We start from the raw sequence: 27,541 nt of genomic DNA on the forward strand, positions 1-27,541 counted from the left end.
ATTTATTATTCCATATGCACAGCACTGAGGCACAATCCAGAATCCAGGGAACAAAAACTTCAGCAGGTAAAATCCAGGGTCATATCTTAACCATTACAATGCCCTTCAGACTTCAGCATGGTCAAGTGCCTATTTGCTGCCCCACGGCAGGAAGAAGGAGCAGAGTGGTTTGTTCGTGTATGGATTGGTTCAACCTTCAAGCTGATACTGCAGTTAACCTAAGGCTCCAAGTGTGAGGGTTCAACCTAAGGCTCAAATGAAGAACTTGAGGCTGCCCGGTTATCCAGGAATTGAAATTTCTGTTCCAACGCTGCCATGGCTGCTCCGTGCACCTGTAGAAGGAACCATGTTGATTGCACCCAATAAAGGCACATCCATACACAAGTAAGCAACAACTTAGCTTTCAGCAAATTCCATCTATTCAATTAAAAAACAGAGAATAACCAGTGAAGCTAGGTATGCATTGTGAGATTATTTCACTCCTCTCGACGTCTATACACATCAAATGATCAGAAATTATCACACTGTATAGTGTATACACATATGCAATCTTCAGAACTTCAGTTAAACACAGAGAGTACATCTGACGTTGCATACCAACATAATCTTCAGATTTTCTTTTCTCAATGGATGAAGTAAATCCAAAGGAGCGGTAGGGTAGACGAGCCGGCGGCCACCATGGGGAATGGAGGCAGGGGCGGCTGTGGGCAGCACGCAAGGGAGGCATTTTTTTTTATAGAGCTTGCTAGGTAGCCTTACCTTCTTGCAGCTGGCAACCTTGTAAGTGGGAGGCGGCGGCAAGGGATCCGGGGCGAGGTGCTTCGACGGCGTGGCGAGGTGCTCGGTGGGGCGAGCTGGTCCAAAGCTCAACGGTGTGGCGTCGTTTTCCTGCACGGCGGAAGATGGCGGCGTATCTAGGGCGATTCCGTCAGGACGACATGATTCGAGATGGGGTTTGGGGAGATGGGGAAACGCCAGCCAGAGGGACAGGGGAGGGTGGCCGCGGCCTGAAGGGTGGGGGAGCCGGGAAGGGCGAACCCTAGCTAGAGGAGCACGGGAGAAATAGTCTGGGGGATGTGGGAGACGGCGGCGGCGGCGAGGACGACGCGCCCACGCGTGCAACCGCTGCTCTGCCGCCCTGAAGGGCACAACCCATCCATGGGGGACCCGGGTGAGCGGCGCGTGGGGAGGGGACGGGGGCGTGGTGCGACGGGATGGGGAGCACACGGGGGCACGGGGCGGTAGCAGGTAGAAGAGACGGGAAAATTGCAGAAAAGCCCCTAAATTTGGACTGCGTGTTGAAAATTGTAAACTTGAAAGGGCTAAAATGTAAAACGCCCAACGGACGAAAACCACGGAAACACTACTGCTTTTATTATTAGGTACAGACTAAGGTTTTTGGTACAGCTCAATTGTTGACTTATGATAGCTTCAAATGAAAAATTGTTGACTTATGACAAATTCAGAACATTTCATATTTAGAAACGGAATCAATACTTCTTTAGTGTTTAATTTCAAAAGTATGATCAGCAAGCGATTTTGTACTAGTTTATACTGACGTATTGCTGACGTTCATTTGCACCTATAGCCTCTATCCTGGTTGCAAGACTAAAGCTCTTTTTTTTTTTACGGAACAAGACTAAAGTTCTTAACGATGGCAGTCAAGGATAGGTTGAACTGTCGTCAGGACAATATTCAGATAACAATTGATATCTGGCAGTTTCGTCAGATTAAAAAGAGAGGTACAGCGGCAGACATGGTGTTTTGCTGAAAGAAAAGGAACATTTTTTATTCTCTATGCCTTCATCGTGTGAAGTCCAGTATAGTTGCATGCCAAAATTTCGATGAAAACATGTACTGTAAAAGAATTAATCGAATCAAAATTGGTTCAGTTACATGCCAAAAAATTGATGGGAGCAGCAAAAGAATTAATCGAATCAAAACCGTATACATGGTAGGGAAACTTGTTGCTCCCGTATAAGATTGGATAGAACAATCACGCGGCAGCCTTTCCTAAGAAACCCTAGACTTCGCCAGATGTGTAGTCAGCCTTTTTGGTTAAGCCATGATAAATTCACAACTTCAAAGTTCACTTTGTGGCACCTGTGGATACGATTATTATGGAAGTTTGGTGTCGCAAACTTGTACCAACCCAGATCTTCCAACTTCATAACCTGATCCAATGATCGAAGTGATGCAACCAATCAACCATTTTTTCAGCCTGGAGCAGGGCCAGCATGTCCTCCTCATGGAACTGCTTTCCTTTCAGCCACACAAGCATCTGCTAGAGATTGATTAGCATCACCAGAATAATGTCAGGAAAACAAGCAATGCAGAAGAAATCACAAGACACGATAGCGAGAAAAAAGACTCACGTGTGCTAGCAAGATTGGTGAATGAGACATTCCTGGCATCGTTACTCAAATCAGTTTCTCAAATATTTCTTCTGGAAGTACAAGAAAATGAGTCTGGCATGTCAAATATGGTACAACATACCACTGTCACTGCACATCCAGCGCATGCTCTATACAGACGGGACAACTAATGGCCTCAAGTCAGTAACTACTATATTCCATATAGCACCAACCAAAAATTAAGGTGCGCGACGGTTAAGACGATATAAGGGAAGAAATGTCTCGACAGTGATTGCTTCAGACATACAAAGAACAAAACAAGAGTGGTGTTACACTGGATATCACTGCTTGCCTGTGGCTAACTTCTTGCAGGCCCTGACGAATAAGCAAAATGTATCAGCATAAATGTGACCATCTGTTTGAGAAAACGTTCTACAAAATAAGGCTGGAGTTGGATAAGGATTCAAATGCACATTATCATTTCAGTAATGGAACTAATGAGCATCATTTAAATATTTATCTAAAAAACTCGAGGCATCCGGTACCACCTAGTCGGTCCTGCATACCAGAAGGCACTACAGAATAAATGTAACAGTTACATAAAATACCTAAGGCCACTACATTATATAGTAAGATAAACCTACTATAGTCATGCTGATACATCAGACTGAAGGGGATGTGGAAAAGCAGAAAGGGAGTCTGCATAGCACACTGATTACAATCTCAGAATGAAGTTGCTGAATTTGTACGTGATCGCTAGGAGTAAGCAACTAAGCACAACAAAAATGCACAACATTCTTGGATTTCGTTATTACTTCTGTAGCATTCTTCTCATGCAAGCATGGTGTTAGTTTCTGTTAAAATGAAACAAAAACGAGCTAAGCTAGACATAGATTGACCAGCCATCCTATATGGCGTTGACTTGATAACCTTAGAAGCCACAGCATAGCCAGAATATATTATTTAACGGAATGACAAGAGGATTCTCAACAAGGAAAATACATATGTTGCTATATTTATAGAATTTCTTCACAATTCCATTTTTGTTCAAATTAAACCATAACTACTAGGCCTTACATAATGTTCGACAACGTTCAGTCAGAGATAGCAATATCAAAATGCATGCCCTCATTTCATTAGAAAGGGAAGAACAACTCATCTAGATAGGTCGCATCTTTGAAGAATGAACCACAAACAAAGATAACTTCACAGGTTCAATGGCAAACTTTAAAATAAGGTACGGTCTTCAGGGCAATATTGGCTTGCTTAACAAATTTACTAATCCCAATATCACCAATGAAGTTGAATAAATAGTAGGAGATTAGAAGACGATGAAGAATAACTGCTTGAGCAGTTGCAATTTCTTTTCCTAGTTTGCTACATCAAACGTACTGGTGTTACTGTTTGACTCAACTAAAAGTCTAAAAGTATTTACTGTACATGAGGAAGTAACAGCAAATATGTGTATCAGTTAAAGGCCTTAAAGCTTATGCCTAAGCACCATAAAGTTTGTTCCATCACAGCAACGATCAAAGTTCAAGCAGGCAAACAGGTATTAGTAAGAGTGTGTGCCTAAGCAATGGCAAAGTTAGTTAAACTCACAACAATGGTCAAAGCTCCAGCTGATTTTTCTGACCTAATCCTCCTCTCTCAGAAGTGCTTGAAAAGACTTGGTGTCCCCTGCATGAAAGAAAATGCCTGAAAATCATGAGTGATTCACCATAACTAAAAGATTGGAACATGTACCAATTAAAAAGGTAAATAAATACTAGCTACCTATTTTGTGCTAACCTGGTTCACGTTGTTGATCGATCCTTCCATGCAACTAAATCACCCAGACATTAAAGAATTTCAAAGCAGCATTTGGTCTGCTTAAACGTGGTGTAAACTTCTCTCATGGGAACACAAAGAGATATTGAGTTTTCATGGTCCTAGGGAGTGCATGATGTGATGTTCATACATAATGTGGATCTGAGGAGTCAATTATGCATGAACTCAGAACGCAACTCAGAGTTTGTTTTCCTTGCATGCCTTCCCGACAAGTCAGCATGATGATTCAGCTTTGCTGCGTGAGGAATAACAGGGCCATATATAGCTTTTGTACTGCACAATAGGTTGTCAAGGAGGAAAGCCAAGTGCTGGTGCAACACTAGATCTTCTCATTAATTCTGCAATAACAAACCCTGTATCCTTTATCTTTAAAGTATTATCAATGAAGACAACTAGGACAAATTGGTCAGATCCAGTATTGTTCGCCTGTAACAAGTTAAACAGCTTAAGAGATCCACCTCTGTTTCTCTGATAACCTGTATCTAGCAAAACCTTGCTTTCACTGCACTTGTCATTCCTCATATTCCCTATGATAGTGTTGATCCAAAGTTCCTGTCCAACCTCATGGATGGGAAGTGGAGTTCCATACGCACGACCAGAAATTTCATGATCTTTCCCTTCTTCCAAGGTAAACAGTCCAATTTCTTGAAGATTGCTACTCGTGTCCCTTTGTTCTGAATAGCAGTTATCTTTAGTATCCTGTTCTGAACCATCTGCCAAAATTTCTCTCGAGTCTCTTTTTGATTCCATCATACTGTCAGATTTTTTATACATTCCTAGAAGTGCATTTGCAACGTATACATCAGAAATCAAACCCATCTTTATAATCGAAGCATGCAGTTGTCTTCCCAAATCAATAGCACATAGGTCAGCACATCCCCGTAAAATTCTTGCAAAGGTAACACGGTTTGCACGCAGACCACTGTGCTGCATTTTGGAGAAAAGTTGAAGAGCTTCATCACTGCATCTGTTCTGAATATAACCCAACATTAACATTGCATATGAATTCATGCTCCAGCTTCTCATGCTATGGAAAAATCTACAAGCACTAGCAATGCATCCACACTTAACATAAAGGTCTATGATAGCATTTCCAACAATGACATCCATGTATTCAGAACCAATCTTTATAAGATATCCGTGAATCTGTTCACCAGAATCCTTTGCTCCTATATCAGCACAAGCACCAAGAACAGTTGAGCAAGTGAAATGATCAGGACGCAGGCCAGATTGATATTCACTGCAAAAGAGCAGAAGAGCTTTCTCTGGCAGGAAATTCCAGCAAAACCCAGAGAGCATGGCATTAGTTACAACTAGATTTCGTGGAAGAAGTGTGTAGGAAAACAACTCAGCAGCACACTCAATGTGATGACATTTTGCATACATGTTCACTAGGGATGCACTGATGAAGTCAACAACCAATAGGCCAACTTTAAGAGCTAGAGCATGAATTTGCTGTCCTTTATCCATGTCTTGAAGTCCTGTACATATATTAATGATAGTACCAATGCAGTGCTGATCCAATGATGCTCCAGAGTTTCTTAAGCCTCTGAAATAACCAAATGCTTTTTCAAATTGGAGGTTCTTGACACAGCCTGCCATGACTGCAGCCCATGACACAACATCTCGTGAGTACATGCTTTTGAAGATTGCTTCGGCATCCATCACCAATCCCAGTTCAGAGTATACTGATATAAGAGCATTACATACATTTACATAAAAGACGCCTCCAGATTTCAATGCATAAGCATGTACTTGTAGAACTTCCTCTTTGGTATGACAGACATCTAGTACGGTGACCAAATCTCCTTCCCTTAAACATAGGCCCGAACAAAAAAGATGTCCTGCAAGTTTCACTGCTTCATTCTGACAACCGTTTGAATGATAGCCTGATATAGCCAAAGAATATAAAGACTGGTCACGCGTTCTAACTGCAGAAACAAGCTCACCAATGTACTGAGTATCACCTACCTTCCCGGCTGACTTGACCAGCTCAGACAGAACAAAACAATCTCTTCCCAACCCAACTTTAAGTGCATAACCATGAATGTTCCTACAAAGCTCAAACATTCCTAGGGTAGCAGCCACACCAGCAACTACCCTCAACGTCACCACATCCATTGCAATGCCAACTCGATGCATATCCCTGCAGATCTCAGCAGCCTCCACAATACAGTCATTCTCAACAAAACCTGAAATCATTGCATTCCAAGCAACTGACCTCTTCAATGGAATTTCATTGAAGATCCTAAGAGAATAGCCCACATTGCCACACTTGGCATACATGTCGACGAATCCAACTTCCACAAACCTATCAACACCCAAGCCAGATTTTATCACTAATCCATGTACCATGAGCCCCAGCTCCATGACACCGGACCTGGCGCATGTTTTCAGCACCGACGAGATGACAAACCGGTTCGCCTTCACCTCAGACGATAAAAGACCCTTGAACAGGCCAATGGCCTCGACCCAGAGGCCTCGTCTGGTGTGCGCGGCGATGATGGTGCACCAGGACACGACGTCCCTGTGCGGCATTTCGTCGAACAGGTTGTGGCAGGCCGCCAAGGAGCCGCCCTTGGCGTAGGTGTCCAGCAGGACGTTGGACACGAGCGTGTCGGGGGCGAAGCCGCGCTTGAGGACGTGCCCGTGGACGGCGCCGGCGCCGGCAGCGAGCGCGTCGAGCGCGCAGCGCCGCAGGAGGCGCACGTAGAGGCGCGCCTCGGAGGACGGGAAGAGGAGCTCGATGGGGCCGACGATCTCCAGCACGGCGGAGACGGTTCCATGTGCCCTGACGAGTCGTGCACCGGAGCCGGTGGTGGCGGCGGCGGCGGAAGAGAGGAGCCTAGATGGGGTCGGCTTGGAGGAGAGAGCGGATTGAAGGAGTAGCAGAGGAAGAGACCGTAACATAAGAGAGGCGGCGGATGGGTCGCCGGGAATGGGCGACGGCGGCGGCGGTGGAGGAGGACGGGATCTCCGCGGGCATAGTCGCCGGCGGCGGCGGCGATGGGCTTGGAATGAGGGCCCAGATTCTTCAGAGAGCTTCGTCAGAGAGTCCTCATGGGCTCTCCAGGGCTCCAGGCTCCAGCCAGATTTGTTGGAACTCGTATCCTCTGGCTCGCACCACAATCTGTGAAACTGCTCGAGCTTCTCCCCACCGTCCGATAATAGTATGGATGGTCTGGATTCACCCGAGGGTTAACTAGTTTCAGTGTTTGTATTAGTTCTGGTTGAACTTCTTCCTGAGGCTGTTCCAACTGGATACCAAAATTTTACCAACAAATACAAGTATACAACTCTTTCAAATAAGCTCATATGGTATTGTTGCTTTAAAAAAAAAAGCTCATATGGTACTGATGTAATGCCGTATAACATGTATGTTATGTATCGCGCACAAAATCAATAGCTGCAACGGTCTGCGATATTTTAGCTTTGATTTTTGTTGAATCTTACAAGATTATGAAGTTTGTCTCGTAAATCTGCAGAGACAGATGTGAAACGAACAAATTTCTTTTTTGAAACACATGAATTGGGCGAGGGTTTCATGGGGGGCGAACCCCCGGCATGTCGTGTTGGTGGCTCAACCATGCTGGACTATAATATTTCAAATAAGATATTATTCTCCAACATGTATTTATAACATATCAATGGGTAAAATACTATGCTACACTTTTTTTTTCTCTTTCATGTGTCATGGACTTGCAGATAGCCTTCCAACAAATGTCAACATCACTAGGTTTCTCAATCAAAATTTACAACTTATGTTTGGACTTGGAAAGTCACGTTTTGCAAAGAATGTTTAAAAGTTGAAACAAAACATCCCTTGTGAATTTTAATACTCACTCCGTCCCATATTAAGTGACTTTCTATTACATGTATTTATACGCTTTTTAGGCATAGATACATTCATATTTGGACAAATTTGAGTCACTTGATATGGGACGGAGGGAGTAGTGCTTATAAGTGATTTTACCATAAAAACTCGGTTTTACCATAAAAACAAAAGTAGATTGAAAACAGAAGCAAAAACCGCTCTCTAAGAGCATGTACAATACAAGGTGCTTACGAAAATAAATCGAGCACCATCTTAAACACCAATGATTATCCTCTATATCTAAGTAGAGACAACCCACTAGCATTTTTCTCTCAACATGCAGCCTATCCACATCAGCAACTGATCATGTCAAACAGTGCCATGTCAGCAGCCCACCGTCGGAAGAAAAAAAGACGGTTTGGGAAACCCGTCCGTCACGTTCGTTCCCCGCCGGTCGCGTTTGTTCCCGTACATCTGTCACGTCCGTTCCTGCTCATGGGCTGGACGAGCCAATGCTTCTAAATGGGCTTTACATAAACAGACTAGCCCACAGCCCACGTACCAATCGATTGCTAGCTCGTGGCCGTTCCGTAAAGCATCGATTGAGTAGCTTGTGCCCCGACCGGTCGTCTTCCTCCTCGCTTCGAGCCAGAGCGTATGCACCTGCAGCCATTAACTGCAGCCGTGGTTTCAATCCCATCAAAATCAATCGTTTCTTGCAACACCGGAACGGAAAATTAATTCCCGTCACTCACGAACTTACTCCGTATTAAATCCACCAATCCTCTGTCTTCCCTTTTCAATTCCCATTTGCAATTGACTCGTCCGGCCGTGGGCATCGAACTCTCGATCTCCCTCCACGGCTTATAAAACTCAATTCGGACCGCATCATCTCTATCCCCTTGCCATCCTCTCCCAAATCCCTCTCCTACTTATCCTTGGGGTTCCTTCGTTGCCTCCTCCATCGCCATCGTGGCCACAAGAAGCCGCCGAAGCCGCCAAGTGGGGCACTACCGCCACAGGTGAAAGGGCATTTCGATTCCTAAGTGTTTTGGTGTTAATGACAACATGACTCGTGGACTAATCGTGTGTTCGAGTGTTTCGGATTTGAGATCATATGGCACAAGACGGTTCGTTGCCCTCAAAAAGGAAAGAAGCGTAGCGGTGTTTAGCGGCTTTTCATTTATATTGAGCCGTAGAAACTCCGTACTATTAAGAGAGAGTCCGCGTGGGAAGGTAATGGATGAATCAACTTCACGTACACAAACTACCATATTTGCACCCACATAAAGCCTACCCGTGCGAGAGAGAGCCACCAAAAGTCTAACTGTGTTGCCAGATCTGTTACAGGCCCGGAACTTCTGGCCTACCTCCGGTAGGGCGGAACTTCCACCAAACGTCCGGCCTACCTCCGTGATGCTACTGGAATTCATTTGTGTTTGGCGGAGGTTGGACCGGAACAATGGCCACAAGAAGCTGGCAGACTTAGTGCATAACGGTTAGATTTCGGGACCCCCATAAATAGTCATCCCCTACCTCGAGATGAACTTATCCGAAGCCCAAATCTCTCCACACCATTTCTAAAGCTTCAAAGTGATATATCTCCCTCCATAGAGCTCCCCCCTTATTGATTCTTTGAGGATTGGAGGAGGAGATCTAGATCTAGGGTTTCACCAAAGCAAAAAAGGTTGATTATCCTTGTTTTCTTTGTGGATTTTGTTACTCTTGGGATTTTGGGATCTCTAGCCGGAAGGTGTCTCCTCAAGGCCACTAATCTTGTGAGGCGGTGCTTGTGGATTCGGAAAAGAGCCTCCAATTAAGTTGTGAAGACGTGCCCTTTTCCTCGGATTGGGAGCTTCCAATTAAGTTGTGGAGAGAGTTCCGGTCAAGTTTGTAAGGGTTGGCATTCGCCCTCAAGGAAGCCACTTAATGGAACTCACCTCACCTTTGTGGTGTTGTGAGAGCTCATCCCACCTTTGTGGTGTGGTGAGTTGGAGAATAGAATGAGCCTTTGTGGCGCCTCTACCTTTGTGATAGAGCACTGCTCCAAACGGAGACGTACACCGACCCCAATAGGTGGAACTCCGGTGAAATCTTCGTCTCCCCGTGTGGTATCATTCTTGCCCCTTTACTTACTTGCAAAGCTTAATTGTTTATCTTGTGCTTCGGCTATCAAGCAAGTTTCAACTGATTATCTATTGCTTGTGCTCGTGCTTCGGCTATTGCATCATACTAGGGGTGTTCATTATTTAGACGTTTTAGTGAACCCATGTATTGATGCTTGTATCCTTAAAAGTGAAAAGAAAAAGTAAAATTGTTAGTCGCTTATTCACCCCCCACTCTAGTCGACCATACCGATCTTTCAACAGGAGGCGGAGCCGTGGATCCCCTTGCGCACACCAGGCAGCACAAGTTCGCCCTGCACCTCCTCCATCATCGTCGCCGTCCCGAGAAGCCAACGAAGCCGCCAGGCAGGGGCGCCGACGCCACAGCAGGCGAAGCCGTGGATCCCGTTGCGCGGGCCGGAGGCTCGGGAGTCAGACGAGGACATGGCAGGGTCGCCGGCAGCCAGTAGTGAGGCCGGCCCCTCCATCTTTCAGGAGAGAAGAAGCCAAGAAGTCCTGCAGGGCAACAGAGGAGAGACGGAGAGAGTAATTGAATTCCATCTGTTTGATTCCTTCCGTTTGATTTCCTTGGGCTCCTCGGTTTCTTTTTTCTATTTTGCTCAACAATTTCACCATGTCAACTCTTTTTACCTTCTACGTATTATTCTCTGGACCTACAGCTTCTCTGTTTTGCTACGGTTACTACCTATGATGACATCGACACTACGTTTTTTGTGTGCGGCGGCTCTGCATCTCTCCTCTTCATGCCCTTCCTCGACGGCTGCCAACGCATCCTGCGCTATTCAACTTCAGAATCGCAAAGAGTATGTTCCAACCAGTAATTCTATTAGCAGAAATAACAGCTGCTAAAATATTTCATAGTCACAATTTCTTTATTATATTTTGACATGTTGTCAATTTAATCCGCAGGTGATGAGGAGAAGCTTAACCTGCTGTTTCCCAACTAAATATCATGTATATGTAAATGAAAGTATAATCAGTTGCTCAGCATTTTCTACAAATGTACATGTATTAAATATCACATGCATGCCCATGTGATTTTGTCCTAGGCCGTTGCCAATACATAAATACAATGATGTTGTTGTGACATACTCCCTCCGTTCCATAATTCTTGTCGAAATATTACATGTATCTAAACACTTTTTAGGATAGATACATCCATTTTTGGGCAAATTTGAGACAAGAATTATGAAACAGAGGGAGTATTTGTTTTAAAGATCATATCCATTCTCCAAGCAGAAAATACGTTAGTTTAAATATACGAATATTCCAATTCAGATTTACATTCAAAATTCAATTATGTGTTTTACACCACAAATTCCCGCAGCAACGCGCGGGGTACCATCTAGTTAGTATAGGAGACGTGCCAAGTTAGGCATCTGCTCAGCACCAGTGATTAAAAAAAGGGTTAATTTTTCTAAACACCTGGCTAAGCATCTTGTATTGTACATGTTCTAATGCCTCTAGCGCATACCCAAGAGCTTTAATGTTCACTCTAAGACTTCAAAAAGCCTCCAAATTTGGAAGTCGTTGATACTCGTTACTAACATAAAATGATCTCACAGAAGGAGCACAGAGCATTGGAACGGTACTAAAGAAGGTAAGTCTTGTCACTCTTCTAGGCGGCAACTTCTCTCTCGAGATTAGCTTCAACTATGAGTCACCTCGTCATTTATTTCTCTCGTATCTAAACCTCCAACCATGGACATGGAGTCACATTTCTTTTTGTGTGTGAGAACGATGTCATTTGTCACCATGAGTAATTCCTGCCATATTAATTTTTGTTGCTCATCTGGCCATCTGTCGGACTTTCCTTAACTAAGATTGATAAGATTGAGTCACCGTGCCCTAACAATGTCATATTTAAAATCTACTTAAAATTCAAATTTCACTCAAATCACAAAGGTGGGTCCAACAACAATGTGTGTAGCCAAAAGCAAAATTGACAGTAACAATGATGGTGTGTGTGGTCAACTGACACGACAAGATATATAGTAGAAGAAAAACATGATGATTGACAAAACTAAAGAGAGAAATAGTTAGCTTCTTGGTTAGTGTATTTTCTCTAGAGAGTCCTCCTTCACTCCTTGCTTTTAACTCTGGGTCTACACAAGCAACAAAAAAATTTCGTAGCTCCGAATTTATACATTTGTCACCATGAGTAATTCCTGCCATATTTTTGTTGCCCAGCTTGCCATCTATAGGACAATCCTTAGCTAAGATTGAGTCATCGTGTCCTAACAATGTCATATTTAAAATCCACTTCAAATTCAAATTCAAATTCTACTCAAATCGCAAAGGTGGGTCCAACAAGAATGTGTGTAGCCAAAAGCAAGATCGACAATAACAATGACGGTGTGGTCAACTGACACGACAAGATATATAGTAGAAGAAAAACTTGATGATTGACAAAACTAAAGAGAAAAATAGTTAGCCTCTTGGTTAGTGTAATTTCTCTAGGAAGTCCTCCTGGTTTTTAATTTTGGGTCTACACAAGCAACAAAAAAATTCGTAGCTCCGGATTTATGAGCGCACTGCATACGTCATAGCAGGACCTCATTTCCAAGCAAAAAGCGTACCTTAAACAAGGCCCACGCGCAGTGTAGCCCGTGGGTCATCCGTGTCAGTGGCCCGAAAGGACATCCTTCATACTTCAACCCAAACTGTACTCCGGTTGGGATTTGGACGGTCGTGTCCGATGGCGTCAGGAAAGGGCGACAGGTTTTCTCCGTCCCATCCCCTCCCTCTTCCCGTCCACACGCAGAGAGAGCCCGAGCCCGAGGAAGAAGAACACATCGAGAAGGCTTTCCAGATTCCGCCGAGTCCCCCGCTGAACCCTAGCTCTCTCGCGCCCGATTCTCCGGATCCGTCTAGCGATCTCGGCGATCTCTCTCGGCTGGCGTCAATGGCCGACAAGGAGACGAAGCTTGATCCGGAGGGGGCAGTGGAGGTGGAACAGGAGGAGGACTACGAGAGCGACCTCGACGACGCGCCCCTCCCGGCGGTGAGGCGCCGCGCCGCGGCGAGCGACGAGGAAGAGGGGGAGGACTCGGAGGAGGACGGCGGGTTGCCCTTGCCCCGCAGGAAGGCCGGATCCGACGAGGAGTCTGACGGGCAGGGCGCCGCCGAGGTGTACGACCAGGAGCTTTACGAGGAGGAGGAGGATGAGGGTGGGTACGAGGAGTACGAGGAGGATTTCGAGCAAGGCCGCGGTGGGGTGGTGGCCGCCGAGGTGGTTGTTGCGCCGACAGAGGCAGAGGGGGTCAAGGAGGGAGGGGAAGCCGGGGAGACGGCGGCGGGAGAGGAGGTGGAGGGGAAGAAGGAGAGCGAGCCCTTTGCCGTGCCGACGACGGGCGCTTTCTACATGCACGACGACCGCTTCCAGGAGGCCCGCGGCCGTGGGCGAGGAAGGTTCTTGCTTTTCCATCTTCAGTTTATTGTTTGCTTTCGCTGTTATCTCCGTGATTGCTTATATATAGATGTTAGTTAGTGCACAGTATAAAATTAGCTCGATGGAGTTCAGTTCCATGTTTTGATTAGTTTAGTTTCACATATGTTTCCACAGAAAACCGTATTATCAGTCCGAGTACTGATATCAGTGAACTGTATAGTTTATTCATGGTTAACTGGCCAAAATTCTGACATATTCACCAGAGTTGATTGTTGCATATAGAGACATGAAGGAAACAGACTTAGTGTATAAGGTGTTTCTTGGAAGATTCGTCTTGTGTTTTATGTCAAGGAATCACGGATACTTAGGACTTGATGTAGATAAGTAGTTTAATCTAAGCATAGTTGAAATTTGTGTTTCTGAGGGCAGAGGACCGGTCATAAACGACTAGGATCAAACTGGTAATGTCTCGTGCACTAGGGATTCGGTGTAGTTTAGGTAGTGTGATGCCAACGGTCTGAAATATGCAAAAGCATATGAGTTACTAAATCCACAATTTCTTACAGCTAGTTGGTCCACACATGAAGTACATGTTGCTCTATCAAAATTTTAAGTTTATTCACAAGATCAAGACACAGGAACTACTCTCTTAATGTTGTTGTGGATATTGGGGTTGTTTGTGTGTGTGTGTTGGGGGGGGGGGGGGGGTAGCTTTTATTTATAACTCTTTATTGTGATGGGTGGTCTGTCAGGATACTCTGGTTCCGCTTTCCATTTATCAAAAGAATTAAGTGTGCGGTGAAAATGACGCAATGACCATACTTAAGAGAAGGCGTTTATTACTATAGTTAGGATGGTGCATTGGAGTGTGGGGGCATTAGGCTGTGGCAATTTTTCCTCAAACAGTTAGATTGACTTCAGGATGGAAGAGAAGTAAAAGATGACTTATGCTGTAATACTCAATGCAACAGGGGTATCATGGTTGACCTATAAGATGTTTCTTGTGGAATTTATATATTGCATAACAAAAAACCCGTATCTTCATCACTTGATCAGACCGGTGAGCCAGCATTCCCACCATTGATCTGGGTGCTGAACTCAACTGGGACAGAAAAGAATAAGAGAATTTGGGTTATATTTGCATGGATGCTCTCCGCATCATTAATGCTGATACGATGCTCAATTCCATTCTATTGATATTCATGATGAACCATGATCCAGGTTTCAGTTCCTGCCTAATTTGTCCGTACTGTCAGTTTAGGAGAATGCTAAGTAATAGAAAGTTGTGGAGTTCTAGAGCCAGCAGTCCACCCAGTTATCTGGGTGCTGAACTTGGCTGGTCTAGAGAACTTCTGTCTGTTTGCACAAGTGTTCTATGCCAACATCATATTTGCTGATACGATGCTTAGTTTCATACTTTTCATGTCATGATAACTGATATGATGCTTAATTTCATTTTCCCAATAGCTGATATTCATGATGAACTACGAACCAGATTTCAACTGCTTCTTAACGTATCCTTATTGTCATTTCAGGAGAATGCTGAGTAATAGAAAGTTGTGGCCTAAAGAGGAGCAAGAGTGGGTCCATGACAGATTTGATGAGATGCATCCACGTGATTATAATAATGGAAACGTGAGTACTACACTTTCTTATTTTCTGTGTATTATATTATTGATGCATATGTCTCTTACCAATATGCTTATTTTGTCGATTGTGCTTTCAGATAAGAAATTTGAGAGGTCGCTTTAGAGGGCGTGGTGGTGGACCTGGCGGTAGGACTCGTGGTGTTAGCCGTGGTAATTTCAGAGGAGGCAACAGATCTCGATCACAGTATCATGATGGTAACCAGAACTATTGTTACGTTCCAAAGGGGTCTCATATTAGCCATGATAATACAAAGAATTCTAGACAGGCCCTGCCTGAGAACGTGAAGACCAGAGCACCTAAACCTTCTCAGGCCCACAATGATGATGTCAATAACTTTGATGTGGTTCCAAAAGAATCTCGCACTTACTATGCTGATTCCAGAAATCAACCAAGTCATAAAAATACACCAAGAGTAATTCGAGGCAGAGGTTCTAAGCGGTACCAACCACGTTGGAGGAGTACCACTGAGCTGTCTTCGGAGCAAAACAATAAGTAGGTTGAAGGTCTCTTTACACGCAGTCTTAGCATATTTGTTTTGATATTTAACTAACAGCAGTACTCCTTTTTGTTATATTATTTCAGATCACAGAATCCAGAAAATGCTTCTTCAAATGCAAACTTGGGGAAACAGCAACCTCAAAATTCAAATTCTTCTCGCCCTGGGCAAGGTTTAGCAATTAAGCAATCATTTGCATCAAACTTGAATTCAGCTTCGCCACCCTTTTATCCTTCTAGGCCACCCCACCGTGAACTACCAGCTGGTCCATCTGTTGGGCTTGGTGAAGCTGGCACAGGCAGTCCTGCTCTGCATTCATCTCCATCATCATCAAATAGTCAATTTCCTATAGCAACTAATCAAGTAATTAGAGATTCTGTTCAGTCCTCGCATCCAGTTGTTCAACAATGGTCAGTTCAGTCATCTACTCAATCCACACCAAGGATGCCCGGCCAGATGTTTTGTGCACGAATTGGTATTAGTGATGAAATGCCATCTTCCACACAAGCTGTGTCTACAGTTACGACTGAAGACACTGGAATTTCTTCACCTCGTGGATCAAACAAAGTTATTCCTCGAATGACAGTGAAGGGACACCATGGTGGCCAGGGAGAAGAGCATGCGCCTTTTCTTTATGGTAGAGGTCAGGTTCTAGGGGCTACAGGAAGCTTTTCACTTGGTGACCAAGGTTTTCATGGCACCCCAGCACTCTTCCCAGGTTTGTATTCACTCCATGAAAGAGCAATGTAACAACATAACTACCCAGTGCTAACATGCGCAATAAAAATAGTTCAACCATCTAAAAGGATCTTATGTCTTAATTCTCCCTAATATGATTTCTAACAGTTGTATATGTCTGAGAAGCATAAAACTAACTAATAGTTTAAATTAATAGTTTAAACATGTATTATTGTTGTGAAATACTTTTCTCACAAGAGTGCTCCATTGAAGTGAATGTACAAAGTTTTGATCTGGAGCCATGCTGTCAGTGGTGGTGCAACCTAGAACGCTGTGATGTTATTCCTTTCAAAGCCTCCATGATCATATGGTTTTTTGATGAATAACTAGAAGGTTCAAGGGAGTTTTAGAAAAGTTGTGATGTCAACTTATACATGGAACCGCCACTGCATGCTGTGGAGTGCCTTCAGTAGTAAATTTTAGTTAAATTTTTAAAAGTTGATTGCTTTCCAATTTGTGTACTCTATAAGATGTGGCAGGGTTAGCAAGTTGTTGATAAAGGTACTAACATAGGGAGGGTGCATACACCATTACACAGAGTTCAGTTGCTTATTGTATCCTCTTCATGTGATCATGTCTTTTTAATCCTACACAAATTGTATCAGCCTAACTAATGCTACTTATTTTTTTCATACAGTTATGCAGTTTGGAGGTCAACATCCAGGTCGACCTGGTGTTCCTTCAATTGGTATGGCTCTACCAGGATTTGTGTCTCACCAACAACTTGGCCTGAGCAATTCTGAGATGGCCTGGTAAGGAGTTAATTATATCTGAAACTTTTATTTCTCTTGAACTCAGTTTTGATGTGATGTGGTTACCCCATGTGCATGTAAAATTTAGTGCACGATTTTTTTTTGTTGGTATGATGGTGAGGGAATTTGCATTTTCATTAATCGCTTGAGTTTATATGTCTGTAATTGTCAGGGTTAGTTTAAGAAATTTGATATGCATTAAGCAGTTGCATGCACAGACTGGTGTATTTGTTGTACCATTTATTCAATTGAATATGTCACTCAAAATTAGCTTATGCCTAATATTTTGGGGCTGCTTCTGAATTAAACTAGGCTCCCAATATTGGCTGGTTCCTCTGGAGGTTTAGGAGCAACTTATGGCTCGCCTTACATCGCCATGGATGGCAACTATTATTCCCGACCTTCTGAGCAGGAATCTTCATCAGTTTCTCCTAGGTATGTCCTTTGAGATGTGTTACATGAACTTGAAGATAGTTCATCTCTTGCGAAAAACACCCGTCCTGGTTTGAGGTACGGTTAAAAGCAAACTAGGGTATGCTGCAAGGATCGCGAACGTATTCACAACAGTAGCGTTACTATGAATTAATTGTTAGTTAGCATGAATCCTAGGACTTCTATCTGTCATGTCACCCCACCAATGTATTTTGCTTACATTTTCTTTCAAAACTACCTATTGACCAGTTAGATTGGTTATCGGAAACCTTTCATCAATACTACTGAGTGGTAATCGGAAACCTGTCAATACTACTGGTTGGCCAGTTAGATTGGTAGTCGGAAACCCTACATGTATTAGCTTGCTTTGTCTCTCAATACTACCGATTAACCAGTTAGGTTGGTAATTGGCAAAACATTTTCATACATAAAGGGAATTAGTCTATTTGTCCAGTTATATAGGAGAATAGGAGATTTTGGGTGGATTGGAGTTATCATCTCCAGTCTTGAGGTATCCTGAAGGATTATGTTCCCTCGCCATTTACTTCTCCGTTGTCTCTTTTAAGCCGTTATATATGAGATGCTTGTCTATCTCTATTTCTATGATCTTCCATTTGACCGACGTGAGGATATGTTCCCAATTCGTGCATTTATATATCCCCTGCCTGTTAATTGTTTCATTATCTCTTGCACTTCTGATTTGTCATCCATGATCCATCACATTGCAAACTTAGTTTTGAATGAAAGAATGAATAAATTCTGCCTTTTTTATATTGCTGTTTCTCAATACAGAGAACCTAGTGCCGTTAATGCCCCTTCTCAGTTGAAGTCCCCAGAAATAACAGGTAAAACAGCTTGATTCCCTGGTCACATCTTTGTTTATCTGATAATTTGTACTCCCTCCGTCCCATATTAAGCCACTCAAATTTGCCCAAATATGGATGTATCTATACCTAAAATGCGTCTAGATACATGTAATATTTTGGCACTTAATATGGGACGGAGGGAGTATATGATTCCAGATATGTGTACAGTTTCTTGTCTCCAATCATATAGAAAACTATAAATGTCTTGAGACACTTTCCCTTTTGCAGAGCTTGTAAATGATGAGCTTATACAACATCGGGTTGTAAATGATGAGCTTAGCCAACGTCGAAACAAACCTCGCCGGTATGTTTAAAAAATCTAATATGTTTGCTGTATGCTTAATGCTTTCTGATATAGCACCCAGTGTTGATACTATATCTACATCTTGTTACAGATACTCGGAGATGAACTTTGGCCAATGAGCATAGCAATGATAATTAACAAGCACTCATTTGTCAGCTTTGGGTCTTTGCAAGACTTTTGCAAGACCTATTATCTCAAGGAGGTCTTCGTGAATCCTGAAGCACTTCAGTGTCTGATCTGTTGCACTTTGGGCTATCTTGTATCCAAAAAATGGCAGGTACACATAATACATGCTGAGCACCTGCCATTGCTGTTCCCCTCCCTTTCTGTTAATGTCTGTTTACATCCGCTGGTTGTGTCCTGTGCTCCTGCCCTCTCACTGAAACCTTGAGAGTAACACATAAAAATCATTCGCCAGTATATATGCTTCTGCTTGTGTGCTTCTTTTGGTGCACGTGTTCCAACTATGTCTCTCCACTGCGTACCTTTCGCTGGTGCACATGTTCTACTATGTGTCTCTTCCCATTGGAATGTTCACTGATGTGTGTCTTTTTTGTGAGGTGGGATTCACTTCAAGATTGTTTCATCACAACGAATAACCTTTTTTTCTCTCTCCAACACGCATAAATGTGTGTCATTTGTATTAGAAAAAGCACGTTGAGAAGGCGTAAAACTTACTAAACCAAGAAACCAAAACTAGCAAAACAAGCTGGAATGTATGCTTCGCTAGAACCAAAAAGGATGCAGAAAGAAAGAGGTATCTATGTATTGGTCCAGGCTTAGTAGTTTAGACTTCAGAAGCTTGTGCAGAATCTGATTCTGGTGATGAACCATGTTGTTTCTCACTCTTGGGTTTCGATTTTCTGCAAGGATTTTCCTATGTAACTGCAGTTTAAAAAAAGAGGAAAATAAAAGTGCTGCATCACCTTATCAGTGATCACAGTAGTAAATCTGTTCCCTTTCCTGGTTCCCCCCTGTATATTCTCTTCTGAGATACCTCCTGTATTCCCCAATCTTGAATTTACTACACCTTGTAAATTATCTGTTACTAATAAAAGTTTACTGTCGGGACCTCCCCTACAGTTCTTTCAAAAAAGTACATGTTATTACTGTTCTTGTAGCTAAAACTTGAGTATATCTAGTCAATTGAGCATGGGTGTTGCTACTATAAGTTGAGTGTTGATTGACAAACTTGGTGCTACTCTTTTGGCAGGTCTGGCGTTTGAAGATGTTTCCAGTAAAAAAAAAGCATTTGAAGATGTTCAAATCCTCACTATAATCACTTGCAATGATTATTCCGATGGGCTGCTACAGCGATGCTATCGCTTTATTAGGTATAAGATTAATGGCCATAAAGGTTGAAATTCTTGGTCTTGCAGTGCATTCACAGTTGTCTTTTGCACTGTTAGGTGAAATTTGCATGGTAGAGCATCCCATTGGCGTACATGAATGTGAAGGATGTGATGAAGAATATATGTCAGGTCTCCCGTCTCCGTTTCTCCAAGCTCTTCTCCATGGTGTAGAGAAGGGACAAATAAGGTGTTGGTTTGCTTATGTGCGCTTTTCTTCTGTGGTACTCGGCTGGCCTGCCATTCTATGTTTGTGAGCTTCTAGAACTTGCTGTTTGCTCCTTCTACCCGTCCTCACTATTTTAGTGAAGTTCAATATATATACTTGAGTTTTGCCGACCTCTTTGTTCTATGATCTATCCAAGGATGTGTTTTGAGGACCAAGGATGTGTTAACCTTTCAACACGTAAGAATGAACAAGTTCAGCAGAAGAAACCTCGTGGACCTCAGTAGTAATTTCGTAGGAAAGAACCCGGCACTGGGATCCTCTAGATTTCCTGCGGAAAATCCAGCCGAGATTGCCCATCAGCTCAACTCCTGAACTTCGATGCAGTAGTATGTGGTAACTAAATATCTTGGCCGTTGTACTGGTCCAAGCAAGTAAAGGCAAAGCATCGATTCCACAGTACTCCCTCCCCAGTACATGTCCTGCCTCCAAATTTCCTCATTTACTACACCGCCTCGCAGTACTACAAGCACTACATACCACTGGTGGTTATTTTCCTGATACGGATTTCTGCTGTGTATCATAAGGAAGCAGGCTCCATGAGACCATGACCACATTGCTGATCCACCAAAGATCCCCATAGTTTCGCGTGCCATATCACCGTACCGACCCGTCGTCCGTCCTAGTGGTGAGGTCTGGTCCAGGCCATCCAATCCACACGGTCACATCAGCTGCCCTTGTGCACAAAACTTGGCCTAAATTTCCACACGAGATACCATTAATTTGGCAAGCTAGCAGCATGATTGCATTTGCTACTCTTTGGAGCCAATGATTGAGCCCTCTTTCTATCTAGACGGTTGTCGTCATGCAGCTAGTGCATGCATCTCCAAGCATGCATGCATGGTCGATTGGTCGTATAGCTAGTCACCATGTTAGTATGATTGATCCAACAACTCTATACTTCCCTAAAAACAACAACAACTATATATTAATATACCGTATGGTGATTCCATCCCATGAATGCACTCTTTGGAGCTTGCCGATCGAGTCGAGGTGTGCACATTGTCACATGGAGATACAGCCCGGCCGGCAAAATTTGTCCCCCTGCCGGGCAGCTAGGATATACTCCGTATATATACACACATATACTCCATCTTGCAGCGCTTGCAACAGTGTGTGGTACGATCGAGTGCATGCACGCAGCTAGCTAGGTCCGTCCGTCTAGGCCATGTACCAGCCTCATCGAGATCTCTAGCTTGCAGCGAATCACTCACTCTCACTCTCTCAGTGTCTCAGTCCCTGTCTCTCTCTCTCTGTACCAATATCTACCATTTATCGATCACTGGCATTACTATAGCTAGATCTCATCCAGTCACGCCAATAGAATAGAGTACGACAGAGACGAAGAGAAGCGAACTCCATCCAACGCTGGCTGCCCTCTTTAACAACTGCAGCCAGCTCTCGATCTCCCTCGTAACCTCGATCACAACTGACAGAGATCGATCAAGTGAAGTTGAATTGAGTGTGAGCTAGATAGGCGTGGCAAAGGTGTGAAGCGGAGCCGCGGAGGCCATCGATGAGGGGGCTACGGCGCATTGGCAGGGCCCTGGGCTGCTTCTCTTCGTCCTTGGCCGTGTGCGCGGGCACCCCCAGCTGCTGCGGCTGCCTCTGCGTGCGCGTCCGGGAAGACGAAGACGAAGAGGCCATGGAGAGGAAGGCCCTGGTGATGGGCAGTAGTAGCCAGCAGGGGGTGAGGCTCAGGGACCTCGTCGTCGAAGGGAGGTCAAGGACGCTCGGTTTCCATCTCGAGCCCAAGGTACATACATACATATATATATATATATATGTGTGTGTGTGTGTGTATCATTGATCCATCCATTGGGAATGCATATGTATATAGATCGATCGGTGTGGGCTTGATATCTTTGTTAGTTTGATGATGGTTAATTGCTGTTTATTTGCTTTGTGTTCTTGGTGTGTAGACTGTGGAGCTGAGGGTGTCCATGCACTGCAACGGCTGCGCCAAGAAAGTCCACAAGCACATTTCCAAGATGGAAGGTAAACATACATAACCCCCGGCCTACGAATCCTTCGTCCATTGCTAGCTAGTACGCCACACATACTGCATTCTTTCAGTTTCCGAACGAAACACAGGGTGTTTTATCAGTCAAGATAAGTTCATACTTTGTGATAGGTAGTAGAAATGGATCAACCAATCTTAATTATGAACGTTTCGGTAGATATTAGTCGTATACCAGATTAATTCTTACTCGCACGAGACAGGAAGAGTCCAGTAGTGTTCCAGTAAGTAATCTGCATGCTCAAGCCGTTGGGAAATGCATGTTTGTAATTGATACTAGATGACTCAATTATATCAGAGATGGTACGGTGAACATTAACTCCGATGCTTTTATATGCATCTATGTTAGTACCACTGTCCTCCCTGCCACTACCGTGGAAGTACCACTGTACTTGGGATCTTGATGCTCTGCTCCCTGCATATCGTTGGCCGGCGCCAGTCCAGAAAAAAAACCCGCAGGGTTTTGCAATGGGAGCGTACACTGACAGAAAAATTCGTTATTGTTACGGACAACCATATCTATGGTCGATTCCGGTAAGTGCAAGGTGCAGTTTGGCCCAGAATCAGTCCCACTGCCATGCGTTAGGACTTCCGAGTAGCAGGACTTTAGAGCATCTCCACTCATTTTTCCTATAAATAGTCCGGCGCATGGTCATACGGGAGACGCCGGCACAAGCAATTCGTTTGGGGTGGAGCCGGCACCCATCCGCAACCCCCAAACGTCAGCCCCTAAATTTGGTTTGTCCCTCTGACAGAGGTGGCCCGCGCTGCTTTTTTGTGTCATCCGGCGCCCCCGCTAGCCCCCCCTTTGGGGCGTCGACTAAATTAATGCACCACGCCGACTACCTTTTGGTTTTAGGAGGACGGGCTGGGTCGGTTTTTTAGCGCCAGCGCTCCCATAACCCGTTTGGGGGACTTTTTGACGAGGCCGAGTGGAGATGCTCTTAGGGCCTTGTATTGCCGGTAATGCAATCTTTCAAAGTTAATTTTTGTTACCGGACAGATTAGTACTCCCTCTGATTCTAAATTTTTGACTCAAATTTGGCCAAATAGGGATGTATCTATTCTTAAAAAACATCTAGGTATATGTAATATTTCGACAAGAATTTATGATCGGAGTGAGTGAGTAGTAGTTAGAACAGCAATAGATGATTGTGCCCATGCTCTGAAATTTCCTTCGGATTTGCAAACACCACCAGTCCTCTCTACTGCTTAACTCAATGATGCAAACGTAAGGCCAGGATTAGGAACAGTCCCGTTGTCTCGATCAGCAATCAGGTCAGTCACAGACACCAGTTGCATGCTGCCTTCGGACGGGTGACAAGACAAGCTACATGCTCGCCTTTTCCCTTTCGCACATGGTTCAACTTTGTGCCGTGACGCGCACATGTGCGGCACCATGGATCTATTCCCAAACCATTGCCGGCAAACACTGCACTTGATACAAATAGCACACGAATACACGATCAAATTCCCGTCCCCAGTATTCCATTCGGTTAGAGCATGTTCAATGCAAACTGCCGAGGGAGCTACTTGCAAAAAATAAACCGACTTTTATCTATGCTTGTTCTATAGGATTTTGTCTATGCTTGTTATATAGGACAAGTGCTTAATTAGACACCTCTAGTATAGAAATAAGCACTGATTCTTGAGAATAAACCGATTTAATTTTATAGCACTGCTTTAAGCACCTTGTGATGGACATGGTCTCTTCTGATGCAGTACTAGTAATTCCTATCTGAGGAAAATAAAACAGTCGCTGACTTTTGAAGCTATTCGAATCATGCACGTGCTTTTTGTTGTTTACCACAAGTTACGAAAAGGAACATGCATGTGCATGATGCGTTGGTAGATACTTGTTGTGGAGCAGTATATTTTCTCCCTTTCTAAACTATTGTCGTGATTACATTTGTACTAAAATCATGATAAAAATTGAGAAGTGATTTACCTGATTCGCGCAAACAAATTTTTGACGCAGGCGTGACGTCGTTCGAGGTGGATCTGGCACGCAAGAAGGTGGTGGTGACGGGGGACGTGACGCCGCTGGAGGTGCTGCGGAGCGTCTCCAAGGTGAAGCTCGCCCAGCTCTGGACGCACGGCACCGTCCCTCACCTGCTAACAACCTCCTACAATAATAACCTATAGTTAACCAGGGCACATTGCATTGTATGTACTCACAACGGAGCTGAGCATCTGCCCACATTGCCATGCCATGCCACGCACGGCTCATGCATGTAATTTGCCATGGAATAAATTATACTGATTCTTCTGTCCAACAAAAGATGTCTTAATTTTGACTAAATTCGAATGCATTTATACACTAAGTCATGTCCAGATGCATCCAAATTTTGACAAACTTGAGAGATATTTTGTTGGACGGAGCGAGTACCAAACGTTCGTTCTTCTTCTGTCAAGCTTGTATATTGCAGAAAAATGTGAGGAAAACACAAGTGAAGACCGATATTAATTGCAGCTGTTTGTCACCACCAAGTTCCTCTCTCTATTTGGAAGGATGTTTTGTTTTGAGGGAATATTTGGAAGGATGTTTATTTATACACACAGAGGAAGGGAAAAAAGTTCCATTGTACCCTGTACAGTCTCTCGACCCTGGCAAAATCAAAGAGCCGGCATTTGCGTTCAAGCTTGAACACAAATTCCTTCCAAGAAAACAGAAAGGTCGAAAGCCCATTAGCTAGCACCTGACGTTAGTCAAAAGAGTCACTGCTTCGCAGCTCCGGGCTTTGCTGGCAACCTCTGCACACTTCACATTTCCTTTCATCTGATGCTTGATCATCAGCTTTCAGATTCCCTTTCTGCGTCTCATCTGATGTTAGTTTTCAGTTGCAGCTCGCTTCTGGATGCACCCTACGTGCCTCCAACAAGCTAGTTCAAGGCTACCTTCCGCCTGGTTATTTGCTAGTCCCAGAATAGTCTTCGGCTTCTGAATGCATCACAAAGCTCGGGAAGGCCGTCGTAATGTCCCTGAAACAAAACGTCAAAATCACTTTAAATGTAACCGGCAAGAACAGCACGAAATCTCTAGATTTCGTAGTTAAGTAAGATGGATCGTTGGCAAATCCCTTCTGTAAATACAGTAACAGAGTACTGGATTTTCAAGGGAAGGAATTATCAGTGAACTGAAGAGATGACTACTCACTGCAGATAGGGAAGTGACATGTTCCTCAGTGATGTAGGGTTCTTCTTGACAAACTCCTCCCACTCCTTGGGGTCTATCCTTCCATCACCATTCGAGTCTGCTTGATTGAACGTCTGAAGTCCAAAACATAACAAATGTCAGAAGAAGGAAAACGAACACTTGCATGTATGTTGTGTTACAGACTTACAGTATCAACGATTGCCTCTACGGCGCTATCCGACAGACGCAAATCCGATTCATCTAGAAGTGCCAAGACCATCTCCTTGAGCTGGTCCAACAGCCAACAGAAATTCAGGGCCATTCATGGAAAGAAAATGATATCTTTCTAAAAGATTGAATGTGAAAATGATTTACCTCTTCTTTCTCGATGTAACCCGTCCCTCTCAAGTCATACAATTTGAATGCAACTGCAGAGAGGATAGAAAATCGAAAACAAGTTGCGATAAGAAGATGAGTGGGACGCTTCCAGGAAAAAAAGAATGGAAGAGTGGACAGAAGAAGACGAGTGGGCAAGAGGTGTAGGCACATACACGCAGTCTTCTCTGAATCAGGCGTTTTTGGGTGGAATATACTGAGGGACCGCACGAACTCCCCGAACTCGATCACCCCGTTCCGTTTCAGATCAAACAGATCGAACACCTGCCACCAAGGAATTAACAGTACCAAGCCAAGGAAGGAAAAATGATTAATCACATCTGGCGTGACGATTGACGAACTCTGTGGAATCAGCAAGTCGGGATTGGACAGGAACAGGAGGAGGCTATGCTGGCTACAACAGACTTACCCTGTCCGCGAAGAGATTTGCGCCTTTGCTGCTCCTGAAGAGGGCGAGCTGGAACTCCTCCTTGTAGAGCAAACAAAAACGACAGAAAACAGACGGATGAGGCGCCATTGCCGACAGAGTTTGGGTTGAAATGTGTATTGAAGGTTGATTACCTTGTGGATGAGGCCGTCTTTGATGATGGAGAAGCTGAGCTTCTTGTAGAGCTCGTACAGCGCCTCCACCTCGTTCACCGTGACTGCACCAAACTCATTGAAATCCATCAGCCACACACACAATGCACACTCCCAATCTCCCAGTCCCAATCCACCGCTAGATAAAAACATAAGCAATCTTGCGACTGACAGCAAAGCTCAAAGGAACTAACATGTGGTCTCGGAAGCGAGGACGGCGGGCTCCTCGTACCCCGGCGCGCGCTTGTGCCGCTTCAACGCGGACGACGCCCCGCAGCCCATCTTCTCCGTCTCCCGGCGGCGGCGAGGAAGCCAATCTAGCACGCCAAGGAAAAAAAGCTCTTCAATTCGGCTTCTTCGATTCGATTCCGATCGGCTGCAAACAAGGGTTGACCACAGCAGCAACTCAATCCAAGCCGCTTCCTCCCTCACTGGGGCCAAAATCCAACCAAGGCAACGGAGAAGGCGAAAAATAATCTAACCTGGTAAGAGGAAACAACAAACTCGGAAATCGGAATCCTGCGGCCGGGGGCTCCTCTCCGGCTCTCTGCTGCGCTCTGCTCGGGTCCAGCTCTCGATCGGCTCTGCTCGTGAGTCGTGACGCGCCGTCCTTGCGTTCTGAGAGCACCAAGTCAAAATGGATTTGTCCCATTGTACTGCTGTCGGCGGATGCGGATCTTGGGCGGCAGGTTCAACCCCTCTGGGCCTTCCTTGCTCAGTCCCTGTCGTCGGAGATTTTGCCCCTTTCCCTGACGACGACCCAACAAAAAATCAACTCTTGTCCTGAGCACAAGACGTTTTTGGTAGACACCTTGTTGCTTGTCAAAACATCTTTAACAGATGAGAAGAGAAGTATTTTACTCCGTATAACTTTGCGCTGCTGGAAATTCGTCCCTAACGAGTTACTACTATTAGTAGTACAGTTGGTGCTCACTCAGTTCCGTAGAACAAAGTCAAAAAATATATTTTGTCTCTCATTTTACTTGTCCAGAAAGGGATTCAAACCTACTTTTCTGGTAGTAGGATATTTCGCAAATGTTTGGCCCTCGCTGATGCATCTCTGTAGTACGGAGTAGTACAGT

The 27,541-nt window shown here is 44.3% G+C and overlaps 4 protein-coding genes and 1 long non-coding RNA gene across 6 annotated transcripts; 2 read left to right on the forward strand and 3 right to left on the reverse strand.

The window, feature by feature from the left end:
- Positions 1-1,839: 1,839 nt before the first annotated feature.
- On the reverse strand, positions 1,840-7,375 carry LOC100835097 (putative pentatricopeptide repeat-containing protein At3g25970). The gene is made up of 4 exons (XM_024459150.1): positions 4,146-7,375; positions 3,957-4,034; positions 2,376-2,729; positions 1,840-2,281 (listed from the first exon to the last, which is right to left on the reverse strand). Exon 1 carries the CDS (start codon positions 7,092-7,094, stop codon positions 4,473-4,475), a length of 2,622 nt encoding a protein of 873 aa, XP_024314918.1. The 5' UTR covers positions 7,095-7,375; the 3' UTR covers positions 1,840-2,281; positions 2,376-2,729; positions 3,957-4,034; positions 4,146-4,472.
- A 5,426-nt stretch (positions 7,376-12,801) lies between these two features.
- LOC100839993 (protein MLN51 homolog) lies at positions 12,802-20,486 on the forward strand. The gene is made up of 11 exons (XM_003565949.3): positions 12,802-13,535; positions 15,051-15,150; positions 15,242-15,657; positions 15,748-16,379; positions 17,037-17,151; positions 17,464-17,586; positions 18,376-18,428; positions 18,678-18,753; positions 18,845-19,030; positions 19,967-20,087; positions 20,163-20,486. The coding sequence occupies exons 1-9, from the start codon at positions 12,823-12,825 to the stop codon at positions 18,870-18,872; spliced, it is 2,256 nt and encodes a 751-aa protein (XP_003565997.2). The 5' UTR covers positions 12,802-12,822; the 3' UTR covers positions 18,873-19,030; positions 19,967-20,087; positions 20,163-20,486.
- Positions 20,487-20,631: 145 nt separating this feature from the next.
- On the forward strand, positions 20,632-24,834 carry LOC100840301 (heavy metal-associated isoprenylated plant protein 23). Its single transcript, XM_003565950.4, has 3 exons — positions 20,632-22,084; positions 22,251-22,326; positions 24,327-24,834. The coding sequence occupies exons 1-3, from the start codon at positions 21,845-21,847 to the stop codon at positions 24,491-24,493; spliced, it is 483 nt and encodes a 160-aa protein (XP_003565998.1). The 5' UTR covers positions 20,632-21,844; the 3' UTR covers positions 24,494-24,834.
- On the reverse strand, positions 23,389-24,436 carry LOC112270842. The gene is made up of 2 exons (XR_002963344.1): positions 24,297-24,436; positions 23,389-23,780 (listed from the first exon to the last, which is right to left on the reverse strand). It is a non-coding gene; the product is annotated as an uncharacterized LOC112270842 (long non-coding RNA).
- On the reverse strand, positions 24,800-27,182 carry LOC100835402 (calcineurin B-like protein 4). 2 transcript variants are annotated; one of them, XM_003567977.4, is made up of 9 exons: positions 26,942-27,182; positions 26,654-26,776; positions 26,442-26,524; positions 26,290-26,349; positions 26,036-26,144; positions 25,860-25,912; positions 25,693-25,773; positions 25,506-25,618; positions 24,800-25,330 (listed from the first exon to the last, which is right to left on the reverse strand). In XM_003567977.4, exons 2-9 carry the CDS (start codon positions 26,739-26,741, stop codon positions 25,258-25,260), a joined length of 660 nt encoding a protein of 219 aa, XP_003568025.1. In that variant the 5' UTR covers positions 26,742-26,776; positions 26,942-27,182; the 3' UTR covers positions 24,800-25,257. The 2 variants fall into 2 exon arrangements, with proteins under 2 accessions (XP_003568025.1, XP_010231116.1); XM_010232814.3 differs by having other exon boundaries at positions 26,654-26,835; positions 26,942-27,181.
- Positions 27,183-27,541: the final 359 nt, after the last annotated feature.

The sequence above is a fragment of the Brachypodium distachyon genome, chromosome 2 (genome assembly GCF_000005505.3).
Source record: "Brachypodium distachyon strain Bd21 chromosome 2, Brachypodium_distachyon_v3.0, whole genome shotgun sequence".
Taxonomy (NCBI): domain Eukaryota; kingdom Viridiplantae; phylum Streptophyta; class Magnoliopsida; order Poales; family Poaceae; genus Brachypodium; species Brachypodium distachyon.